The 24,540-nt window shown below is 35.7% G+C and overlaps 1 protein-coding gene across 2 annotated transcripts in view; it reads right to left on the bottom strand.

Moving 5' to 3' along the window:
- The window catches only part of RXFP1 (relaxin/insulin like family peptide receptor 1), a 48,100-nt gene that overhangs the window by 3,419 nt on the left and 20,141 nt on the right, over positions 1 to 24,540 (bottom strand). Inside the window, exons 3-15 of one of the 2 annotated variants that reach the window (XM_420385.7) lie at positions 15,480 to 15,575; positions 14,603 to 14,708; positions 12,311 to 12,382; positions 10,983 to 11,054; positions 9,770 to 9,841; positions 9,313 to 9,384; positions 8,151 to 8,225; positions 7,796 to 7,867; positions 6,660 to 6,731; positions 6,206 to 6,277; positions 4,642 to 4,713; positions 2,684 to 2,755; positions 2,219 to 2,448 (exon numbers count right to left, since the gene is read on the bottom strand). In XM_420385.7, coding sequence (XP_420385.3) covers positions 2,219 to 2,448; positions 2,684 to 2,755; positions 4,642 to 4,713; positions 6,206 to 6,277; positions 6,660 to 6,731; positions 7,796 to 7,867; positions 8,151 to 8,225; positions 9,313 to 9,384; positions 9,770 to 9,841; positions 10,983 to 11,054; positions 12,311 to 12,382; positions 14,603 to 14,708; positions 15,480 to 15,575 — 1,155 coding nt within the window. The remainder of the gene's footprint in view (positions 1 to 2,218; positions 2,449 to 2,683; positions 2,756 to 4,641; positions 4,714 to 6,205; positions 6,278 to 6,659; positions 6,732 to 7,795; positions 7,868 to 8,150; positions 8,226 to 9,312; positions 9,385 to 9,769; positions 9,842 to 10,982; positions 11,055 to 12,310; positions 12,383 to 14,602; positions 14,709 to 15,479; positions 15,576 to 24,540) is intronic. The other variant, XM_015285335.4, reaches the window with a different exon arrangement.

Raw genomic sequence — 24,540 nt, 5'->3', positions numbered from 1 at the left:
TTTCCCATTCTCTTTGTGTATATGTCTATTGAAAAACAGACATGCACACATTAGTACACATGTTTAAGTCAGCTAATACATAGTTATAAAATCAATGTTAGAGTTGGAATGATAGTGTGAATTATAATGAAGGCCACATAATTCAGCTCTGTTACTCCCTTTTGTCAGTTTTTGTTTGAACTAATAGTCAAAGTTTTTCGTAGGTGTTTTCAGACATATGTTGAATCTTGAATAAAATTGGTTTTCAAGCTGAAAAAACATACATCAATTTATAGAAATATGCTTTCAGCCCTTTTTTGGGTTGGACTAAAAGTTTGATTTTGATTTGTCTGTCTTACAATAATTCAAAACTGATGTGCACAGGCTTGTACTAAGACTTGAAAGCAGTCAGCAAACACAAACAACAGTGCTCCTCCTCCGGATTAGCTTAGCACAGAAAGGCAGAAGGCAGAGGGAAGCTCCTGTGCATGCCTATGGTAATGCTAGAGGGATTGCTGTGACATTCATTGAGGTCCTTTTGGAACATTAGAATGAGAGCTTGTATTGTAGATCCCTCAGGATACACTCGCCAGTCCTCAGATGCTCAATAATTATGTCAGGGTAAAAATAATGAGCATATTGGATGATCAGTTTGGCAATCATTAAATTCCAGCATTTGCTTCACATTTTCAAGTCTAGTACAGCAAGAGAACAATGAGCTTTGATAGCTTATATTGAAATATCATGACACCTCTTCTTTCCCCTATTGTATTTTATATGTACTTTCCAAGCAAAGGCTCAGTAACAATTATTTCTGTAATGCTAACTCTATAAATTGAAGAGGAGCTGTCATCACAGAGCTGAAGGTGTCTCATGTATATATACATACACACATACATACATGCTTATATATAGTCTCATTGACTAGAAGTTTTGTGTGGTGCTCAGATTTTTCCAGTGGTTAAGCAATAACAAATTGAGAATCACTGACATACAGTATATAGAAACACTGCAATTTGATATAGAGCTGACAATTGTATCTAAAAATGCAAATAATACCACTTGTGAAATATTTAAGTTTAGATAGATTTGTATTGAGATGGGCTATTTGAAATGGTAATAGAATCTCATGTAATAAAACCTTTAATTCTTAAGATTGGGGAGTTGGGAGTGATTGATTTTCTGTATTTGCATAAATAACTTCTGCTAGTGCAAATAGAGACTGACTTTTTATGTGGCCTGATAGTGACAGGACAAGAGGGAATGGTTTGACCTAAAAGAGGGGAGATATAGATTAGGCATTGAGCTGCTGAGAAAGCTGGGTTTGTTTGTCTGCAGAAGAGGAGGCTCGAGGGAGACGTCATCACACTCTACAACCTCCTGAAGGGAGGTTGTGGTGAGAGGAGGGGGTTGGCTGCTTCTTCCAGGCAACAAATAGGCCACAAGTTGTGCCAGAGGAGATTTAGCTTAGACATAAGGAAAATCTTTTTCACTCAAAGAGTGGTCAGGCACTGGAATGGCCTGCCCAGGGAGTTGGTGGAGTCACCATCCCTGGCGGTGTTCAAGAGGAGCCTGGATGAGTCACTATGAGATATGGTTTAGTAGCTTATAGGTAATAATGGTGATAGGAGGACAGTTGGACTATATGATCTTGTAGGTTCTTTCTAACCTTGTGACTCTATGATTCATTAAGAAGAAATTCTTTACCCAGGGGGCAGTGAGGCCCTGGGACTGCTGCCCAGATTGCTATGGGTGCCCCATTCCTCAAGGAACTCAAGATCAGGCTGGATGGGTCCCTGGGCAGCTGAGCTGGTGGGGGGTAACCAGCCCACAGCTAAGGTTGAGGCTTTGAGTTCCCTTCTGTTCCAGAACCCAAGCTGTTCTGTGACACTGTGAGTAGTGTTTACACATGCAATTTGCTATTTACTCAAACACACGTACCAGAATTTAGGTTTATGGGCCTTTGGGAAAATTTGTTTTGAGAACTGGATACAATGTCTACAGCACTAAAATCATGAAACCTTTACAATTTATCAACTGTTTGTTGTAGAACAGAGGTAGCATCCAACAAGACTTCCTGGTGTGTAAGGTATGGCATTTTGTATTGCCATTCACAAGAGCATGAAGGTTCAGTAAATCTAATGCTGGAAATGTGTCACCATATTATAATTACAAATACTATACATACTATGAGCAGATTAAAACAGTATTTTTCTACTTTCATGCATGGAATACTCACAGCAGAGAGACATTATTGAGATGGCGTGGAGCTTATTTTCCGATCTGATGTAAGGCCTCATACAGATAACAAAAATATTTCCAAAGCAAGTGATGGCAGATACAACCCAGACAAACACTCTCTGTATAATGCTAGCTAAAAGATTCTCCAGGGATGAAATCCCATCAGTATTAGGCTTACAGCTGCGCACGTGAGGAGCATAACCACAATACTGGAACTTCTTGAAATATCTAGTCATGGAAAAGAAAGACAGAAAAAAGACGGCTCTATTTTGTTGCCAGAATATAAAACCTCTTTGGTAAATATTCAGAAAACATATCCCCAAAAAAGAAAAATAAATTTTAAATTATCTAATTTGATAACTGTTTGCATGACGCTTTTCAGACAGTTTTATTTTTTTTTAGTCATTGATCTGCAAATTGTGAAATTTCAACCAAAGAAAACAACCTGGAATGATCTACTTACATGTGGGAAAGGTTTCTAAGTGGTATGAACATTCTTCTCTGGATGTTTGCAATTTCAATGCCCTCCAAGCTGCTGTAAACAATATATTCTCAATAAAATGCATTAGAAACTCAGTAGTAGAATGACAAATTTAGTGAGCATTTATATTGTATTCATATGATGAAATTGTGAATTCATACTATGAAATTAGAGATGAACTTAATTGTGTCTACTTGGTCATTCTTTTGAAACTTGAATAGAAACCCTAAGTAAAAACTAAAGTAGAACAAAATGAATCACACTTAATTTTACTGAACTTGCTATTTTTCCAGAATCACAAAGAAGACGGTTTGGTGCTCTTAGCAGTGCAATCAATGATTGTCCTTCCCAAGTATTGCTCTACCAATGTTCTTTCATCATCCTTGGAAAAATAATAACTTGTTCCAGTAGTGATATTTTAAATTTCTGCCTTCTATCCCATGTATTGCTTTACTCAGCAAACAAACCACTGTAGGAATACAGTATTTTATTGTGTCAAGAGCAGCAGGAAGCTGGTACACAGAATTCTTCATATTAGGGAAAACGTTGGACTTCTGGTGACAAATACATAGGATTTCTTATTTGATTTTTTTTTTTAATATATGGAAGATGACTCCTACAGTAGTAGACCAACAAAGTGTAACTGTGCAGGTTGCTCTTTCAGAACTTCAGTTTCTATATTCTAGTCTAATTTCATTAGATGTGTAACCTGAGAAAACCTTTGGTTTTCCTTGTGTGGAACCTTGTTTGAATTCACTGTTAAATGCCCTGAGTGCAAAGTTCTTGTGAGTTCTGGGTATATTTAGGCAAAAGAAGATAAAAGTATCAGTCTTAATTTTCAGTTATAACTTAATCTCAGTTATTTGTTTTGGGCAGTTCTGCTATGAGACAAGAATAAACTCCCAAATATGGAAACCTGTAAATTTTAGTTAAGCCCTAGAATTAATCCTGGGCATGATTTCCCTAGCTATTTTAAGCTATTTTAAGGTAGGAAAGAGAGAATGGATATTCTACAGACTGAGGGCTGAAACATACTGTTTCATGTAGATCTGTCTCAAAGTTCATCAGCTTTTCTAACTTGAAATACGGAATGTCCTGATCACTCAGTTGCATGAGTACTTTGATTGTTAAATAATGAATGAAGGATATGCTGTAGCTTAAATGCTAAGGGGGTAACTTATAATTCTCTTCTGTTCTCAGATACTTATTTTCCTGTAACTTGTACACTTAATCACTACATCACAGTCTTTACAAGGGTTCTGCTGGCAGAATTCATATGAGAGCTGCTGTGTTAGCCAGCACACAAAATTTCCCTCTCAACTCTTTAAAAAAGATTTGTAAAATCCCACCCCCTCTGACAAGACAGCTGAACCATGCTTGCTTTGTTTTTTGTTTTTTGTTTTTTTCTTTTTTCTTTTTTTCTTTTTTCTTTTTCCTTCTTCTTTTTTTTTTTTTTTTTAAATGATGTTAGTAGTAGATTCTGTAAGAGGTAAAAGAGATCCCCAGTCAAACTTGTATGTACATCAATTTCCTTTTGAATTCCTCCCTTTACTGATTCTAGTGGTGTCTACCCATGACATTCAATAGCCCCTACTGGGCTTTGCATGACTCTTAAGCCCCATGAACAAGTTGTACAAGGTCAAATCTGGGTTGCATTAATCTTGCTCTTTAACAATTGGAAAGACAATATCCTTTGTGAAGTGGAACTCATGATTTCTTTCTGTTTGAGAAATATTCATTAAGAAACTTGTATTTAAACGAAGGTATATTTGAATATTGCTAATAGTTACTTTCCAGGCTGAAATTGTTGAATAGCTACAATCAGGTTCAAAGGAAATTTCTTTTAAAACACGTTTTGTATTATGAACTTCTGAAGAAGATGTGCATTATCACAGAGAAAACATAGCTGAAGTGTTTGAATAGAAAAACTTGATACTTACAGGGATTTGAGTTTGGTTAGAAAATCAAACTGGTCTATTTGTATTTTCTTGATCGGGTTATAAGAAAGGTTCCTGTAAATACAACAGAGACTTAAAGTAACATTATACATCCTCTTTGCAGCCTGTTCAAACATAAAGTAAAACTACTTTTCAGACCTCTAAGAAGGACCTGTTCTATTGGCAGTTGTGAATATAAGTAACATCATTTGTTTAGCATCATTCAGCTTGCTAAATACTCTTCCAATGGAAAGAGTAGCCAGATGGTTCACAGTGATGCTGTTGCCACATACACTCACATGCACAACTGCATCCCCCAATCTGATGCTTGAAGGTTTTGACTAAGTAAAAGAATGTAGTTGATCTGCACACATTTAGAAACAAAGTTTATTTTGGCATTTGATAAAATTCATCTTTTCATAATCATTTCTGTGAATTTGAAAAAGAGAGAGAGGCAACAGAAAGTAAAAATAGACATTAGTCTGTTAGATATGTCGTTCTGTGCAAGAATGTTTCTAGGTATAGTTCTCATTTCTTCTCCCTGTAACTCTTTCTTATGTTTTAGTTTAGATAAGGTAAATTTAACATGGACACTCAGTATCTGCAGCTGTTTACATTTAGTTGTCCCATCCTGTTGTGATTGATCCCAAGAGTGCTGGAAAAGCAGAAAAACAAGGTACTGCACATGCTGGGTCCTGGCTAGAAACAGAGATCTTCTCAGCTGCGTCTGGCAAGGGTAAGCATGGGGACTTTGCACAGAAGGGTTAACCTCCAATAAAACCATTGCTCACAGCAATGAACAAAACAAACAAACAAACAAACAAACAAAACCAACCAACCAACAACAACAAAAAAAGCAGTGCTTTCTCAAAAGGCACATTGGGTTTACACAGCTATTGAGTGTGCTGGGGAGTCTTACTGCCCCCCGCTACTGTCTTCCTAGTTTAAAATCAATGAAGGATTCAATGTGCTGGCCTAAGCTCTGCAGAGATCTTCAGTTTCATGACTAGTGTCTCTTCCAGATTATGTGGGAAAGGCTGGGACTTTTCAGCATTTGAGAATTTTTCCATGCATGTTATGGAAAAGAAAGAATGCCCTTTTTTATATGTATATATGTAATATCTTACATTTTTTTGGATCTCTTTTACAAGAAGAAAGCACTTGCTAACAAGGCATATTTATGAAGCTCTTACGCTTTTAATTTTAGAGCCAAATCATAACATTATGTTAAAAACTCCCATCAAAATGATGAAGTTCTCCTGATATTGCTAGCATAGGTCATTTTGCATATACTAACAAGATCTGGAAAAAAAAAATAGAATTTGAATATGTTCTCTTTTTGGATATGAAAATGTACATATTTTACAAAATTATTCTGGGCAAAATGGTAAACATAAAATTAAAGGTTAATGACGTGAAATTGCTTTTGAGTCAAGTGTTTTTTAGTCAAAGCTTAAATGATTCATACAGAGATTTTTTTTTTCCTGGCATTCATGAATGAAAGCATATCATATGAGTAATGTACAGCCAAACAACAGGAATAATAAGAAAAATAAAGAATCCTTACAGTTGTGAAAGCTCCTTTAGATCCTTAAACACATATGCAGGAAGTGATTCAATCTCGTTGCTAGCCAAGTCCCTTCAGAAACAGACATAGGTGGGATATAATAAGTTCTAAGCAGGTTCAACAATACTGCTGAAGAGTTTTGTAATTTCAAGACACACAGTTTCATTCTATTTGACCAATAGAATATTATTTATTAAATAGATTATATGACACTTGGACTATAAAAGAATGCTGTTAAAATAAAATGGAAAGCTAGATACATCAGATTTCTCTCAGTCTATTTATTTCAGAGACATCACTAGATACATAATATATTATTATTTTATTTGCATCAAAAAGAAAGTAAAATACCTTTAATTTATGGTAATTAATGGTGGTAATAATAATGATATATGGAAAATAAACTATAGAAGTTTGTGACTTGTTCTACAAGAACAAGAAGAAATGGACTCACAGTTCATCCAACATTTGGAGAGAAGAAAAGCTGTTTTCATTCAAAGAGCTGATTTTATTTTGTCTCATCACCCTGGAAGGAGAAAACAAACATATATATCTGCTTCTCAAATTCTACTTGGTTTTGAAGAAAACTTTTCAAAAGCTTTTAAGATTCTTTCTTATCTAGGTCTTCGGAAATCAGCCTCACTAATTCAGTTAACAAGCTCACCAGATACACAATTGCACAAATAACTTTCGTTGTCTATGCACGTATGTGAATATACTGTGTGTTCTTTCAGCTGTATTGGTACCTATCAACAGCTAAAATACAAAAGCATTGCAGAATAACAGAGAGGCACAATTAACTACTGATTGCTTTGAGATTTCAAGATTATTTCAGGAATAAAACTAATTCTTGGGAGAAGTTTGAATGTTCAGACTGTTCTTTCTGGCAAGCTCAATTAGCTGGGTTGCCATTCTAGTGCTCTTTATTCACCCCAAAGTTTCCTTTATCCATAGGAGATCAATATAAATCTGCTGAGAGCAGGAGAAAGATAAACTGGGCTAGAAGGCTTGGAACCTAACAGTCTTCTGGACATAGGCTCATGGCTGTGCAACTCTTCCTTCACCCATATATCATCTGCTACTGCACTTGATCCTTGATTGAACAATCTGGATTTTATGAACAAAGAGAAAGCCAAGAATAAGAGTGCCATGGAAGAGTTAAAAATTGGAAGTGAACAGGCAGGCTACTAATCTACCAAAAGACTGACAGGATTTCTGAAGTTCATTGCAACATTACAGAAGAGACTGTGAAGAGAATTCTAAAATTCTAAAATTGTTGGGCCAACCAACCAGGCTGCTGAACTTTTTAAATGAAGAAATGACCTACTTGGATTTTGTTTTTGCTACTTTTTGTTCTGTATTTTGTTTCCCTCCTTTTCCAAGTAAAACGTCAGACTGAAAACTTGTAAATCTTAATATCACTTCAGTGAAATTTAGTTGCACACTTCAGGGCTGAATTTTGATGCAGATTTAAACAGTGGTTATTCTGTATGATGCTCACTTATAATTAAGTTTCCTTACATGTAAATAACCATGACATTCAGGAAAGTTTCAGCTCATTTTCACTAGCTAGTATATCCTATTACTTACAATACAGTTAAAGTGCTGCAGGAGATGAAAGTGACATTTCTTAAGTGATGAATGTGGTTGTCTTCCAAGTCTCTAGGATAAACACAAAACAAGTGAATAAATTTATAGCAGTCAGGCTGCTATTCTAATGTAATCAAAGAAAGATGCTACCAGAACATTATGACTGCACGAAAGAGAACAGAAACCAGACATCTAATTTCTCTGCACACCTGACTAATGAGTCCAGGTCATCAACCCTGCTGTGAACCAGCAAGCACTCTGTAAGATCATTCCACTGTCCATTATGAAAAGTGCTATGGAAGTGCGATACAAAGAAAATAAAATATTCTTCTAGTGGAAAATAAGGTGTACTTACAGCCAGTTCAGTCTTGGCATATATTGGCACAGAGGTTTGTCAGGCAAATGAGCAAGAGAATTATTCATCATGTCACTGGAAAAAAAAAAAAAACAAAACAACAAAACCACCACCAACAAAAAAAAACCCAAAAAAGACAAAACAGTATAGCTGGCTATATTGGCCAAAAAATGACATTATGGAAAACAAACAAACAAACAAAACTCTTATATTTGTGCTTTTGAAAAAAAGGCAGAAAGCACTCAAAGCTTCATTCATTTTTCAAAGCTTTAGAGATACTATTATTTTCTTAAAATTCTATACAACTTGTATGGCATTCTGTGAAACACTGTTTTTTCCCTTATCACATTAGTTACCAGGTAAAGGAAAAATGTTTATTTCATAGCCTTTAAAATTAAATAAAGCAAGTCATTGCCAGTATTTCGACTGTGCTGTCATAACATGTAATTTCTCTTAGTGACATGGGAAGGGGGGAAATGGAGGGAGGCTGCTCTCTGGGCTGCTGGAGATCAGGGGCAGGTTATGGGCAGGGTCTTGGAAAGGTAAGTTAGAGGAGGAGCCATGGGGCAGTGCTGGCTCCCCATACCCTCCCAGCGGGCAACTGGCATCCACTGCTGCAGCTGGCATGTTTTTGCCTGCTCAGGGCCTTAAGTTTGTACTTCTCTTTCCCCATCTATCTTCCTACACTTTTCCAGATAACATATATCCACTGATGCCCAAATCTACTCTGGTGTGCAAGAAAAAGCAGCAGGTCCCTTAGGTGTCCCTAGGTGCTGTCCCTTAGGTGGTTCCTGCTTGCACATGCACCAAGGAAAATTGTGCAGACTATCTTGGGAGAGGGTTTAGTGTTTGCCCAGGGTATTTGCTGTAGATTCACTTTACAAAGTGTAGGGTCTCACACATCCTCTCTGATCTCTGTTGTGGCTTCAGGAAAAGCCATTCCGTTCTTATTGATTGTGATAGTTCCTAACTACTGTTGGCCAATTTGTCTGTCTGAAAAGATGGGCTCCACAGGCATGGAGATTTTCTGAAGCTCTTTTACAACAGCAGACAATATGGTGTGATGAGCAATCACTGTCATTAATAAACAGTTGTGTATATTTATTATATATGATCTTTCTGTCCTTTTACGCAATGCTTTTAGTTCTCATTCCATACTTACAGGAGAATAAGTGATTTGAGTCCATAAAATGTTGATGGAGAGATCCGATTTATCCTATTATTTTCAATTATCCTGTAAATTATAGCAAAACACATGTCAGACTGAGAGTTGTCTATAGTCTTAAATTAAACAGATGATAAAAGATAATATAATTTGATGTTCCGTTCTTCAAATGCTCATTCAAACTTCTTAAATGACATCGGCATGCTACCGCATAGTAGATCAGGGTATTCACATTCACTTCCTCTCAGAATAATGTGAAATTTTTTAGAAATATTTTTAACTTAGAAGTAATTGCTTTCAATTTTATCCCCACAAAGTGCAGCATGAGTTCCTTAAATATTATCTGGTACAAAAGTACTGCTATGTACAGAAGTTTAAACAGCCCAAATATTTCCTTTAATTTGTTTTAATTACTCCGTGAGAAAACAAACATATCAATGAGAAAGTAACATACAGCCATTCAAGTTTATGGAGATCTTCAAAGACACGAGGCTTCAAGTTGGTTATCTTGTTGTTACTCAGGTATCTGAATCAAGATCAATAAAAGATAAAAAAATGAGATGTATCAGATGCATAAAAATGTGTTTTAAGATTTTTCCTTGATAACTGATGCTGTTTCTTATCATTACTATTTTTGACTGTGTTAAATTTCTTCTTTTTCTTTTTGAAAAATAGCCCACTTATAAGCAAACACACTCCTGTATGCAATTCCAACCTCTCTGTCTCCCCAGGAAAACCAGCTTTCTGTGGCATCAGGAAATGTTTAGGCACGTGTCTTTCATTGAAATGTCAGAGCAGTGTGGAACTCACCATAGTAAGTACTTTCTGAACAATTATGTGAGATATTTTGTCTGATAGATAAGAAAACACAGCACACTGAGCCCTTTCACCATGCCACTTTTGAGCCCCATTCCAGTTTCATTATGAGGAGTGATTAGTTCCATGAATTTTCTGGGGTCACATTCGGTCTTTGCTAAGGATATTAATCATAAATGGAGATGCCCAAACTGAGGAAAAAGAAATGTGGGGAAACAAAGGGCAGCACTATAAAAGATCTGGGACAGTAATAAAGGCAGCTTCAATAACAGATAATCAAGCACACTTGTGAAGGAAATATAAGATGTACAACATTAAAAAAAATAATAATCCCTTCACAAACACCGCAGAGACAAAAGACTGAACTGAATAATGGAATTTATGCATCTTCTCTTTCACTCAGCTCTTTCCTTAGAAGTCTAAACTCTCTTACAAAAAGATACTGCAAAATAATGGGAAAACAAAAGTGTTCTTTTCATTACTGATACCAGCTGCTCATGTTCACTTCCATAAACCAGAATAGCATGTTAAAGGGTTCAAATTCAGTGCAAGATTTACTCCTTTTCCCATTCTTTCTGACTATCATACAGTCTCCTTCCATTCTGCATATTTGGGCAATAGGAGTGATTTATGGAGCCCAGTCATATTTTCAGAGTATTGTCCTGTCAGATAAACTTACATAGACAGAACACAGATAGCTCTCAATCTTTGTTTTTTTCATTCAAACCATGGAGATAAAGATTTGGACCATTATGTAATTTCCCAACATTGAAACAAATAAGAGAGAGAGATCTGCAGCAATTCTGAGAGCTGTTCCAGTTTCTCTTAAATATTCCTAAAGCAATACTTACAATTTTGTCAAGTTGTATAAACCTTTGAAAGCGTGTTTGGACACAGCTCTGATTTTATTATCCTGAAGATACCTGGGAAGATAGAACAAAACCAACAAAAATCAATTCTCTGTAGCATGCAAAGTCAAAGGGAGTGTAAGTAAAGAATTACAGTTTATCAGCTAAAATGGAAAAGAGGCTGTCAAACTTTCTTACATCTTAAATTTGACAACTATCGTTTCAGAACTTGAGTTGCAGAGACTGCAAAGGTGTTTTAAGAGAAATAAAAAATCATAGCAGAAATATAAAACTTGCCTGATGGGGTATTTGGTTTGCCTACAATGAACAAGGAAATGGTTATGCTCAGTCTCCTGATAGATCAGACCTGAGACTCCTGCTATAGTGACAAAAACACTAATTTTTACAAAGTGGGTCTGTGACATTCACTGCTCAAGAGCTTTCTAAACACATACACTCAGAGATGTGTGAAGTTAATATTAGCAACAAATATCTTCTTCAGGGAAGTATGTTTATACTCTCAATGAAAACATATCTTTAAAGTCCTTAAGGCAATGGTACTTAATTAACATCATGAACACAAGATGGTGCTGCAATACAAAACAGTTGCCATGAAAGTTGACATCCAGTATTTTTCCTAGGAACATACGGTTTTAGAATTTTGTATGTAATCCTTAATGGAACTAATTCTATATCAATCAGACTCATTAAAAACTACAATTTTTGAAAAACATATGCATTGCACATCATAAACACACACCCTGTTATTCTGCTATAACTATTTGACTAGTTGAGCCTATAGCAGGGGGTTGGAGCTAGATGATCTTAAAAGCCCCTTCCAACCTAAATTATTCTATGATTCTACAACATTAGCAGATTGGTAGCAGACATGTTCAGAAGTAAAAATGAATGCCATGTGAGTAGGCTTCCCATTCCAGTGGAAAGGTTAACTCTTCTAACTTTGATTTTGCTGAGTAAATGGATTCAAGCTTCCACTTCTTTTGACATATTGCTATTCATTACAAACCTAACTTCATTCAGACACAATGAAATTTTAACATTTTGCTGGTACAAACCAATCAATATAAGAAAAATTAAATACACAGAAACTATAGCTTTGAGAAAAAAAAGAGATGCCAATCAAATTATTTGAACCAAACAGGTTACATGATTAGTGAAGTACTGGAGTGTAAGACAAAACAGAATTTTGAGTGTAAGCTGAGGCTCGTCACATTATGCTTTGTATGAGTGTCAGAGAGAGAGAGAGAGAGAAAGAAAGAATGAACATTTAAATATCTTAACAGATATTTTAAGTTGAAATGCCCCCTTACAGATTTTTAAGGTCTTGGTATTTTCTGAAAACGTCAGCATAAAGTTTCCTTAGCAAGTTCTTCTGAAGAGACCTGTAGGAGTGAATGCACACAGTAAATCTGCTCTGTAGGTATAGTGAGGATGAATTTATCCTATTTCACGCAATTCCAAGGATTTCACAGATTCTGATGCATTTTCACAGTAAATCAAATTATTTGGCAGAAATTTCTATAATAACTGGCTTTTTACAGTAGAGTCAGGTTATACGTTTTGGACTGTTTCTGCATAGCTTATTAACTAAAAGACGTAGCTGTGCTCTTTACTGTCATACTCTATTTTTAAAGTCAAACAGAATCAAATCTATTTGCATCAACCAATTCAAGTAAAGAGTTTATGCTAGAAGTGAGTTTGAGTTAATGGAGATTGTGAAAAGGCATGAAAAGAGAAATAATTTTACCAATTGTTGAAATTTTGTAAGCAGCTGTTATTTCCATTTTCCACTTTTCATACAGACAGTATCCTTTCAATCCTCCCTGTCCATATGACTAAAAAATGTGATTCAAACAGCATGAACTAATTTTAACAGTGTAAAACCAAGAGTATCATCTGTAGACCTGTGACAGGGTCTATCTATATCACTATACTGTTGATCAAAGGTGTGTCACTGGGCACTCCAAAGAGCTGGCAGATTCCCAGTCAGGGTGGAAAGACGATAGTTTTCCCTCTGAGAAAAGAACACACACTCTTCATCTTGGAGATAAGAAGCTTCCTTTGGAAACTTGCTGTTCATTCAGTCCTCATGTCAGATAGCTGACATGAGAAAAATAAAAGGTCTGTTCACTGGGAATTGAAAGACAGTGAAAGGAAGGCAAACACCGGGTGAAGACCATGGAGACACCAATGCATAGTCTTGCCTTGGGCCTAAAAAAGCGGTGTTGCTGTTGTTTGCTTATGGAATAGGATTCTGCAGCTCTGCTGTCTGCCAATTTGCTGTCCTAGGGGTTGGTGATGCAGGCAGTAAATGTTTTGGTTTTTTTTGCTTTTTTCTCCTGGCAGCCAACAATTGCAATGGGTTGGGCTCATTGAGATTAGCAGTCCTCACCAGCTTCCTACAGTTCTGCAATGATTTTTTACTCTGTAAGAGCATCTTTCATACTGCTAATTAATAAAAATAACATGAGGCTCTCAGTATTCATACCCATTTAAGCTGTAAGCCCAATACTTTATTATCTAAGAATACTCTTCAATGTTCTTGAGGAAGAAGACAAAGTACTAGTTAAATCCAAGAACTGAAAAGATTTGAGTATGAAATAAATTTGTCTTTTATTTTAAACTTCAAATGCATATACGGTTTATTTCCCCATTTGTGCATCTCTACATCCCCGTCTCCATTGGGCACTGACTTAGGTGCCCTGACTAGAACAAAAACCATTTAGGACATGGTTGAAGCCTAGTCACAAAGACAGATTCCCTGACTCACTGTTTTTTTTCTAAAGCCAGAACTGCACCTTTATTTTTGAAGCCTTTGCTGTCTCTGAGCCAGCAAAAAGTTTAAATGCATATTAAATACATATGACATTCTGCATTAACCTGAATTTGAACTACTGAACGTGAACCAACAAGAAGAATCTCATCCAAATGCAAACAGAAACTGAAAGTCAACAGAGATCTGTACCTTTGCTTTTTCAGGAAGGATCCTTGGGACATTTGATACTGCTCTTCAGCATACAGAAAGTGGCCTCTCAAACAAGAGTTGGCAAACAAAGAACAATACTAGCCATTTTCTGAACAAGAAGTGTGTGCTTACACCTATGTGTCTGTGTGATGACCCACCTCAGATTAAATCCTGCTAAATAATAGACTGTTCAGAGGCATAGAATGAGAACTATTTGCTCAAGTAGATAGTTTTACTAGAATCAAGGTTATTGTCTGGAATATAGAGTAAGAATATTGCCAGAATTGTAGAACAGTGAAAAAGACTTAAGTCTTAAAATGAAACATCTATTTTTAAAATTTCTTTAATTTTCTAATTTTTTTATTTTTATTATTATTTTTTTTTTGCTAGCACAAGCCACTGTTACAAATAAGAAATGACCACTTTACACAGAGTTTTTCAGTTCCTTTTCTCCTGTGGTATGCAGTGAAAATCTGTACTTCAAATCTTAATGGACTTGTTAACAGAGAGACTTTATGCTTTTAAAACTACCAGCTGAGCCAACTGGTTTTAATTACATGATCGTAGTTCTGAAATGGTTGTAGAACTGACTGTCAAGCCTGAACATAGCACAAGACCCCTTTCATGCTCTACTCACATCGTGGTTATGTTTGAAGGGACCAAAGGGACATCACGCAGTTTGGCAGCATCACAGAAGACCTCCAGCCCTTGGCATTTACATTCTACTGGTACAGCACCGGCCACTGCAGGAAGGCATGAACGTGATTGTGGTGAAGATTGGGTGTGTGTTACGATGGGATGCAAAGGAAAGAAATACAGTGTAAAAGAACAGTGAAGCTCAAAGACAGATCTACCAGCCTGTGTCATATAAGGAATACTCTTTTTTTACATCATTTATATAGATCTAGGAATACCCTAATAATGAACGTAAAGGCACATTAAAAACATATTTCAACTCCCAGCCACAGAGAAAGAGCTTTTACGACAGAGCTATAGGCTTGATACAAGAAAATGGCATGCTATCTTTTTTTTCAATTTTTTTGTGACTTTTTAGATTATTTGATTCTTTTATATTTACCAGAATGAGCAAAGTTCTATCTCTGTGCTTAATCTTAGTGCTCATACTAGACAACTTCAGAAAATCTGTATGAATGGACAAATGACTGTAGGTGTAACAGGGCGTAGGGTTCAAGAAATATATGTTGAGTGAAAAAGTGAATTTGAAGGAATGTTGCCTTCATTTCACTCTGAAAAAATGTGCATTTCATGATCTTTTCAGCTGTATTCATGTATTCAATTGAACACTTACATTGTCCTCCCAAATGGCAAACATTTAACACTCCTCTAATAGAAAATGAGTCACCCCTATTGCAACTGAAATTAGCTTAAATGCATTTGTTATTCTGAGATATTATTTCTATTTTGCTACAAACGAAACTGCACTGTATTTCCATTTTTGATAAGCACATTTGTTAGATATTTATTTCCAGGGGTTGTAAATAACAATAACTTACGGCACTCTGGTGTCTTGGTCTGAAATGCGTACAGGGATTTCATTTTGTCTAATGTGTAATGTTTGTCAAATTGTAGAGACCATCCATTGTTGTCTTCTAACAAAACAAAACAACAACAACAAAATCGAACAGCACACACATTAGAATAATACCTTCACTAAATTCAGTAGCATCTATTTTTTGTTTTGTTTTTTATTTCCACAATGTGATTTTTCTGGAAGATTTCATAGAACAGTAAATGACCTTGTTTGAATATATCTGTCTAATTACTTCTATGTACTTATGGAGTTTGTAGTTTGCACAGTTGGAATGTCTTCTGATACCTTAAACAACACTTTCTGTGACAGTTGCACAAAAAAAAAAAAAAAAAAAAAAAGTAATATTTAACTTCTGAACATTTTCCTACCCTCTTGAGTGTGCAGGTCTGTCACACTGTACAGGAAAGTTTTAGTGATTACTGTGACTTACACCACTTTTCAGAGTGCTGCTTCACACTGCTACAGCCTCAAATTTCTTTCCTGAAAATGTAGATGGAGGCCATGCAAACAGCACTTCTCAAGACAGTGTGTGACATCCTGTAACACATTCAATCCAGTATTCAACACTCCACCAAAAAGAAATAAAAAGACCCTTTGTCAGCTGTGGTCTGCTTTTTGTCTTGCTAGTTTGAGTCCGACCTCTCTTCAGCTCTAATAATGTCCAAACGTTTTTAGTTTAAAGCATCTCATTTGAATAAATTTGCACCACTAGCACCAATACTCCTTAGGTTGGCACTCACTATTTGGTGGGCTAAAGTGTCAGTGGTAATTAGAAACATTATTTTGTAATTATACCTAATTATAATGTAATTATATGTCAAAAAACATTTACATGAAAACCCGAAGGATGGCTCTGCTGATTTTATTATTATGCTCTTAGTTGCATTTATTTAATACACTAACAATGGCTTCCTCCATTTTGCATGGTACTAGTCTAGTTATACTAATTAAATACCATTCCTCAGGCACATTTTCCTATAACTTTATTTTATGTTCAAGCAAGAGCTATTGTCTCAAAAAATAGGTAGGGAGAAGTGAAATGTGTTTAATTTTTTGTAAATTCTCCCATTCTGAAAGGGGTATCTTATTCCTCATGTCACATTACAATGCATTTTCCTCAGCTATGCAGGGAAATTACCTTGCAAGCATCTCCTTAAAGCTGCCCGCAGAGTGTCAGCAGATGGAGCTCTTCTGAGAGATGCTTAAGCTGAAAAGCTGCACTGAGCATGCTAATTAACAGATATTTTGAATGAGTAGGAGCTTCAGGCAAACTATCTTTAATCTTTTATCCATCTGTTATGCATAAGTTGAAAAGATTTGAGGCAATAAGAAATCTCTGTCTTCAGGAACTGCTTTATAAAGAGCAAAAAAACTTGACTTCAAAATATGCGTTAACCATACTATGCCCTGCAAGAATGTCAGTTTCCCACCCGGAGAAGGCACTTATTTTCATTAAGTTCCTTGAGAGCACCTGATGTCTGCTGAAGCATTAGCAGTTTTGCCAGGTCAGATAACTAAGTTGATTATCAGAAGCAGCATAATTTACTTTGGACAAAATGAAGGGTGTCTAAATCTGCAGATTGTTCTGCTTTTTTTAAACACTCAGCAGAAGTTCAGTTTTAGGACTGGATTACAAACATGAAATATGGAATCTATAATTGATGAAATGAGGAAAATAGATCCTTTGTCAAGTAGTGAGTGATTAGAGACCTTCTGTCCTGCAGTTAGAGCTATAATGGGGTTTCCCCTACCACCATTTCTGTGGGATTTGTTTTTGTTTTTGTTTTGTTTGCTTTTGTTGTTTTTTAATTTTAAAAAGGATTTCACTCTTTCATTTGCAAAACTGGACCCAGCAACTGGGGAGCTGGTGGAACTAGTAGTAATAGCATGAATACAGAGGAGGTAAGATTTAAGGGGAATCTTTCATTGAGAATTGTGAAATAGAGATTTTAAAACATGTATTAAAAACTGAGTTTATTCTCAGAGTATAATCATGTCAAATAAATTCTTTACTGCCAGGAATACAGTCTCAAAACATGGGACTTCTAATCCATAATTAGAATCACAGAAAAGTTTGGACAACTAACTACTTCTCTGAATTTATAGTTAAATGCCATACATTCTAATCCTCTTGTAAGCTGATAGACATTTAAGGCATCTTTTTTTTTTTTTTTTTGTCTGTACTTCTCTGCTTCTGATGCTAAAGGGTGGAAGGGTGGATAGATAAAATCTGATTCCACTTTTTAGTATATTTTTGCCATGTGACAAAGCATTTACAAAAGGTGACCACTGCAGTTTATATTTGCAGAGAGAAAGCATGAACAGAGCCTCCTACACAAAAAGGAATGAGGGAGCAGTTCAATATGAAGTGGAAGTTCACCAGTGGTTTCAAGGAAGTCAAGAGACAGCTATGTATTTTTGAGTGGTCATAAAAGAGAAGGGGGGAAAAAAGAAAAACGAAGACCAATTATTTTGTACTGGAACCATTCTGGCTGTCTAGAGTGTGGAAGTTCATTAAAAAAAAAAAAAAAAAAAGAGCATTTTTTTTTCCCTATGGCTTTTTTTTTTTTTTGACATTGAAAAATGTTTGGTTTGGGCCAAGTTTCATGCTAAGTGTTTTATGTCAGTTGTTTTGTCAAATCCCAGATGAATGCACTGTATGAATAACTATTTTGTACAACCATCCAGTGGAACACCAAATGCCAGAACTCTAAAACACTTTGTAATTATTTAGGGTTTATATGGTAGGTTTGCGACCTGTTTACTACTGTTGAGATGAGGTTCTCCAAACTGTTTAAAAAATGACTGGTAATAGTACTGGTCTTGAAATTCAGAATCTATCCTTTGAGGGAGTACAGCTCAAATGAAAAGTTACTTTTTCCTGAGCCAGTTCTAAAATAGTTTATGTTGGCTGTACTTCAGTAAGAAGGAGATCTGGGAAAACAAGGCATAAGTGAATATTCCCCTGTGTGGGAGAAATGAACTAAATAATTGTAAATTGGACTTATTTGAAGGCAGATTAACATACTGTTCTTTCCTAAATGTCGTTGATTACCATTTCTGATGGGAATGAGAATGAGTATGTTAATCTTGTCAAATAATCCTTTCAGTGACAAATCCAAGAAAAGTATCTGCTTTGCTCAGTTAAAATATATGATTTGCTTGTAATATATGTACGGGCCATATAATATATAAATACACGCCTTATAAAAAGAACACTCTCTATAAAACTTTCTCCTTCTCTTGACTATGTGTTCACAGGTTATTATGCAGAGAAATGATGTCAGTAAAATGCATAAACACTGCTGCATTCCGAAGAGCCATTGGGACACTCATTGATTTTGCCTTAGAGGTAAATTTCTCAGCTCAGTTTAGATATCCAGATGAAGAAAATATGACTTCTCATCAAAGCAAAGGCAATTTGCCTCACACCAAAATGTGCGTTACTGTACACTGAACCTTTTCTGTACCTGCTAATGAATTTAAATATAACATGCCTATTTATGTGTGACAATGTTATCTCGAAGAAAACCAAACAGAAAGGTATTAAATCAATTCAAATGAGATTTATACTTTCCTGAATGGGCTAGTTTTCCTGCTTACATGAGTTTATTCTTGATTTTAAGATACCTGTATTAAACCACTGCAAATTTAAGGAGATAAGCAGGCTCCAATTTCCAAAAGATAAGTATCTTCTCAATATTGTACCTCTATTCCTGTAAAACACTTGCACAAGAGTTTTCTAGTTTATAGAACACAATTTTTGATGTATACACATTATTCAAATTTTCTGTTCTGTTTTTCTAGAACTATGTACCAGTTTTGAAATAGATGTGACAATAAATTAATACAAGCTAATAGCACGGATATGTATATAAAACATTGTATTGCTCTGCTGTTCCACTATGAGTGAGCCATGACTTTGGAGACCCAAAGAGACAAAAGTCTGGAGAAATGTTTCCCTCAGCTATCAACAATCTTTAAAGATCTGATTGGTTGATTGATTAAAAACGTCCAGAGCTTCAGGAAAGCTATTTGATTTGCTGATAGTTTTACACATCAGTTTAAATGTAGTTATTTCAGTGGCATGTGCAGCTGGATGAAAAGCAAGGACAGAAGAAAAAAAGTTGTCCATATACAATTGCCTATATTAAAATTTTAATGTGACACTTAAAGATCTGATCTTTTACCAAATATTTGCTACATTATGAACACATGCTGCTGAATTCCATGTGCTTTCTTTTTGCTTTATAATGAGAATTTACAACCTAGGACTCAGAGCTGAGTGTTGTCTCACACATTTATACCTCACATTTTAAGCATTACGTAAATAAATGATATGCCAGGAAAACATTAGACTAAGTATAAATATTATTCATTATTTGAAAAATAAAATTGTCAAGCTCATCTGCAATCTGCTGAGGCAAAACCAAGAATGTCATATTCTCTGAACTTTCCCATTTCTTAACGAGCAAACTTGCAGTATTAAAGCATGTATCTTTCAGACATCCCATAGAAATTTAGTTTTCTGCTACGGAAATCTAAAATATGATGTAATAAATCTATGAACTGCAGTAATTCTCTCTAATTCTGTAGATCTTCAAAGAAATATACGAGGGAAAACAATGACAACTATACAGAATTTCATTACTTTCATCCTGTCAATTTTTATAGGCCCTTTTATAAAGGGGTAATAATTCTTGACGTAAGGCCAGCCTGATGGCATGATGACAGTAACAGGTGAGGCCATTGCTTGTAAATAGAAATAGGTGTAAGACTTCAAAGAGCTTACTGCCTCAGTTCTTTCAGCAATCCACATCTGTGATTTCCATTGTATACCCAGTTTAGGAGCTAGAGAGACCATAACGAACATCTATACATGAATGCTAAGTATGGGGAACTGAATCCTGCCTTTTGTGAGACCTCTTAGGCCTGGGAGCAATACAATAGTAAGTGTATTTAGCCAGTGAAGAACTCCTGTGGAGAGTCAGAAACATCTTAAATTAAATCTGCATGCCTGTTCTTGCTTCACTGGACTGGAAAAACGCAGCTATGACACTGTGATTAAAAAACAAATGCACACACACTACAATCACTGCCTAACTGCCAAAAAACAGTTTTGCAGAACTATCAGCAAAATTGTCCAGAAGCCAGATTTCTGAACACTGAGGAAACTTGTGCTCTCAGAATAGCTCGGGCAACTTTATTCCATTAAGTACTGCATAATTAAAGATCCTGCTAGTGAAAAAAGAGATAAAACACCTTAGTGTGGTGTTCTTTCTATTCCCTTTTTATTATTGCTACTAAGTGGAGTTATAGTCAAATGCATAACAGTTATTTTTCTAATGGCTTATTCACAACACAAAAATCCAGCCTATAGAAATGCAAGTTTATTAGGCACAACACATGCAGATTTTTGCTTTGAAATGAATATAAATGCTAAAGTGTTTTATTTATTTATTTACTACAATTTTTACTCTAAATGTATTTTTTACTCTACTTCTGATATTTGCAATCTGCAGACTAAGTGGTTGTATGCTAGTAATAGATGAAGAATCCATTTCAATAACCAGCTTCAAGACTGAGCATAAGAACTATTCAGTAGTGTGAAACAACACTTACACTAATTTTGAGCAGAGCATATCCGCTCTGTTCCAAATTAAGTCTAAGAGAAGAATTAAGGCATTTATTTGTCGTATTTGTGTATCACGGACTATGTAGGAGGACACATTTTCTATTTCCTGTTTCCACTACAGGTTGCAGATCACAATCTAGAATTCATCTCATTGAGAGAGAAAAAAATAAAACACATCACTGCTAGGACAGTGTTTCTAAAAATCACATCCAGTGCTATTTAGAAATGCTAACATGAAACACAAATGCACTTTGAAACATTTGAGCTTCTCATTAGTTTCCTAATTTAGGTAAGTCATGAATCTTTGCTCACTGAATCCAGTGGGAGCCTTTCCATTGATGTTAGTGGAGTCAATCCAGATTAGCCCTCACCTGACACACCTGGCTTCATAAAATGTATTGCGATCAAAGCCCAGGAGGTATGACTGAAGGCTTTACGTTGGTCTTATTGTTTGCATTTCTAAACTAGAACACAACATCATAAATCCAATAACTAAATAGATTTAGATTGTATGCTTGTGTACTATGAAACCCTAATGGAAGTTAGGAAAAAGTGCTTCTGAAAGCAGAAGGATTATTTACAAAGAAGTGAATGCACTGGTACTTTAAATCCAATAGATTTTTCAGAGCCTGTGACAGACACACAGTTTTAAATGTATCAGAGACAAACAAGTAGGGCTTTGTTTTAGACTTCAAGAAATACCATAATGTGCTTTCAAATTGCCCAGGTAAAACACAGTGTTCTCCGGAAGCAGAAAAGCTCAGTACCTTTCGGAATCTGATTCTGTTTCTGTATTTTTCCATGCACAGCTTTGTACCAAACTGAACTCAAGAGTCAGTGGTTGGTTTTGGAGCAAAAAACTGAGGTAAGCTATGCCATTCACTGCCATCATATCAGCAAAACTACTATTTCACACTTATATGAACAAATCATTGATTGTACGGAGGAATGGTAGGAACACTAAAGTCAGTTGCAACAAAGATCTTAGAAGACCATATGTAAAGTACCACACTGATGTAAAGTTTATCAGCATTGGGAATTTTTACAGTACCTTGTAAATAGGACCTCAAAAGGATAACTGACCTGATTTATCTAGAGTAGATAATAACACAGAGGTTATTAGACTGATAACCTTACATTTTTTATCACTGTGAGTAATAGAAATATTTATTCAAGGAAACTGACTTTTATCTAGGGCAGAAGTTTGCTCTTTCAGCCCTCTTAACTACTTAAGTATAGCATAACAACAAACACTGAAGTTTCTAAATGTAAATACTCAATCGAGGAGCAGATTAAGGGAAAAAAAATGTCTAAATATACTCAGACAGTTGGTGATTTGAAAAATATCCATTGATGATTTCTGGCAACTTTACTGCTTTCTGTCCAAAGTTGTAGAGTACATTTGTATTATGATCTAACTTTTCATACACTTTTGCTATTTGTTACATCAGAATTTGTTCATATAAACAAACGTACTTGAATATAATAAAACACAAGTGGACTTGGTGAAGAGCTACATCACAAATACTGTTCTCTTATTTTTGTTCTGAACTCAACAGCTGTTGCTTTTGTCTAGTGTTGTTGGTTTTAGTTCTGTTTTGCTTATCACTGAGTATTATTCTCAAGACAGATTTCAAAATGCTTCTCCTCATGAGCATGCACTTGGCCCTTCCAAAATGCCACTGAGCTTCAAAGGGCTTTGCACAGAGCTAGGGTAGAGTACCTTAGCAGTAACTCTGTAGCATCAAACTCTTCAGTGTGAGAAATAACTTTTTATTCTACTTGCTTCATAGACAGTTCCCATATCAACCTGGCCAAAGTTTGAAAATTAGGCTGAAGCTGTTATGATTGAAATCAAGCGTATCCTTAGTGGGACAATCAAACTTAAGATGTTTTGCCTAATTGTCTTAAATCAGGTTTGAACACAGAAGGACGCTGGAATTGCTACCTTTGTTATGATTATGTTAACAAAGTACAAAAATAGTTCCAAGAGAGACGCGATGAAGGCTAAACTGCTAAACATCACACTTGGTTGCCTTATGAAGAACTCAGTATTTCAGAAAGGATGAGTACAGGGCAGAAGAGCAGGGAAAAATTTACTGCCATACTTAACCTTAAAAAGGAAAATTTCACAAAGCCACAAGCATTTATGACAAATGATAAAACATTACATAAATCATTTTTGTTTAAAAATATTATATTTATGGAAAATTTGCAGAGCCACCCGTTACTTGATGGACTATGTTTTCAAGTTCATAAGGTAAGACTGCATTTTCCATGCACATTTAAGGTTATCTAATAATAGTTTGAAAAGAACCTGTCATCACTTAGGGCTTGATAAATTGCTGCTCTCCTTCTCTTATAGCTGTTTACTATACTGCCTCAAGCTCTTCCCCATCAGGATATCACACACACTACTTTATTGGTTGAAAACCCAACTGTGTGAAAAAGGCATGTGAATCTTCAAACATGAGCAGCCTCATTCTCTGTAACACACTGGCTGTGGATATCCCCTATCCAGAAGGGTTGTGAAGTGGAAGAAATGCTGAAGCTTAACTGCCAAACAGAACACCCTCACCCCAAGGTTAAGAACTGCGATGGCCATCTCAAATCTAAATATGACTCTGCCCATTATCCTAATTTTAGGCTGCATCTCTTATTTTTTAATTTATTATTCTGATAGAGAGCTCAGGGGAAAGAAAAGAGAAAGCAGATGTGAAGGAGGCCCCACAAAGCTAATCGTTACGTGCATGGATTTAACAGAAAATGCTATTACTGAACATCTGAAGACTCCTACCGGTGAATGAAGAATACTTTTAATTTCAAATATTTGTAATCATATTTTACTGTTATAGGGCATGCAGTGTGTGAAAGAGAACGAACATTGCAAACCTTCTCAAAGATTACGACATAAGTATCATCATATGAATAAAGTGGGAAACTACAGAACTCCGCTCAAGAAAAGAGGAGAGGCAGAATTGCCAAAAGATACTTGGAATATTTAGTTAAATCTCTGATGATTTCTGATCTACATCTATAAAATGTTTGTGGTATGCATTACGCAGTAGCCTGGTAAACTTGCAGAGTATGTTAATGGGGACAACTAATAACAGGATCCGGACACCAGCCTTCTTCTCACTGACTAATGTGAGTATTTTCAGACTCCTATTATGTTGGTCTATCTTGCATTAATGCATGGAGAGATGTTTCTTTCACCTTTTATTTCCAGCCTACCATAAAGACATGTGAGATCTAAATATGGGTTAGTACATCGCATATTAAGTATCAAACTAATTAAAAAAAAAAGCAATAATCTAGCAAGTTACAGGGCAGACAGATTCTAAGCTGTGCTGCTGATTAACCATACTACGTGTGGAATTTCAAGATT

Source organism: Gallus gallus, chromosome 4 (assembly GCF_016699485.2).
Source record: "Gallus gallus isolate bGalGal1 chromosome 4, bGalGal1.mat.broiler.GRCg7b, whole genome shotgun sequence".
NCBI lineage: Eukaryota > Metazoa > Chordata > Aves > Galliformes > Phasianidae > Gallus > Gallus gallus.
Note: the sequence above shows the minus strand (reverse complement) of the source record. Positions and strands in the feature narration are given on the sequence as shown.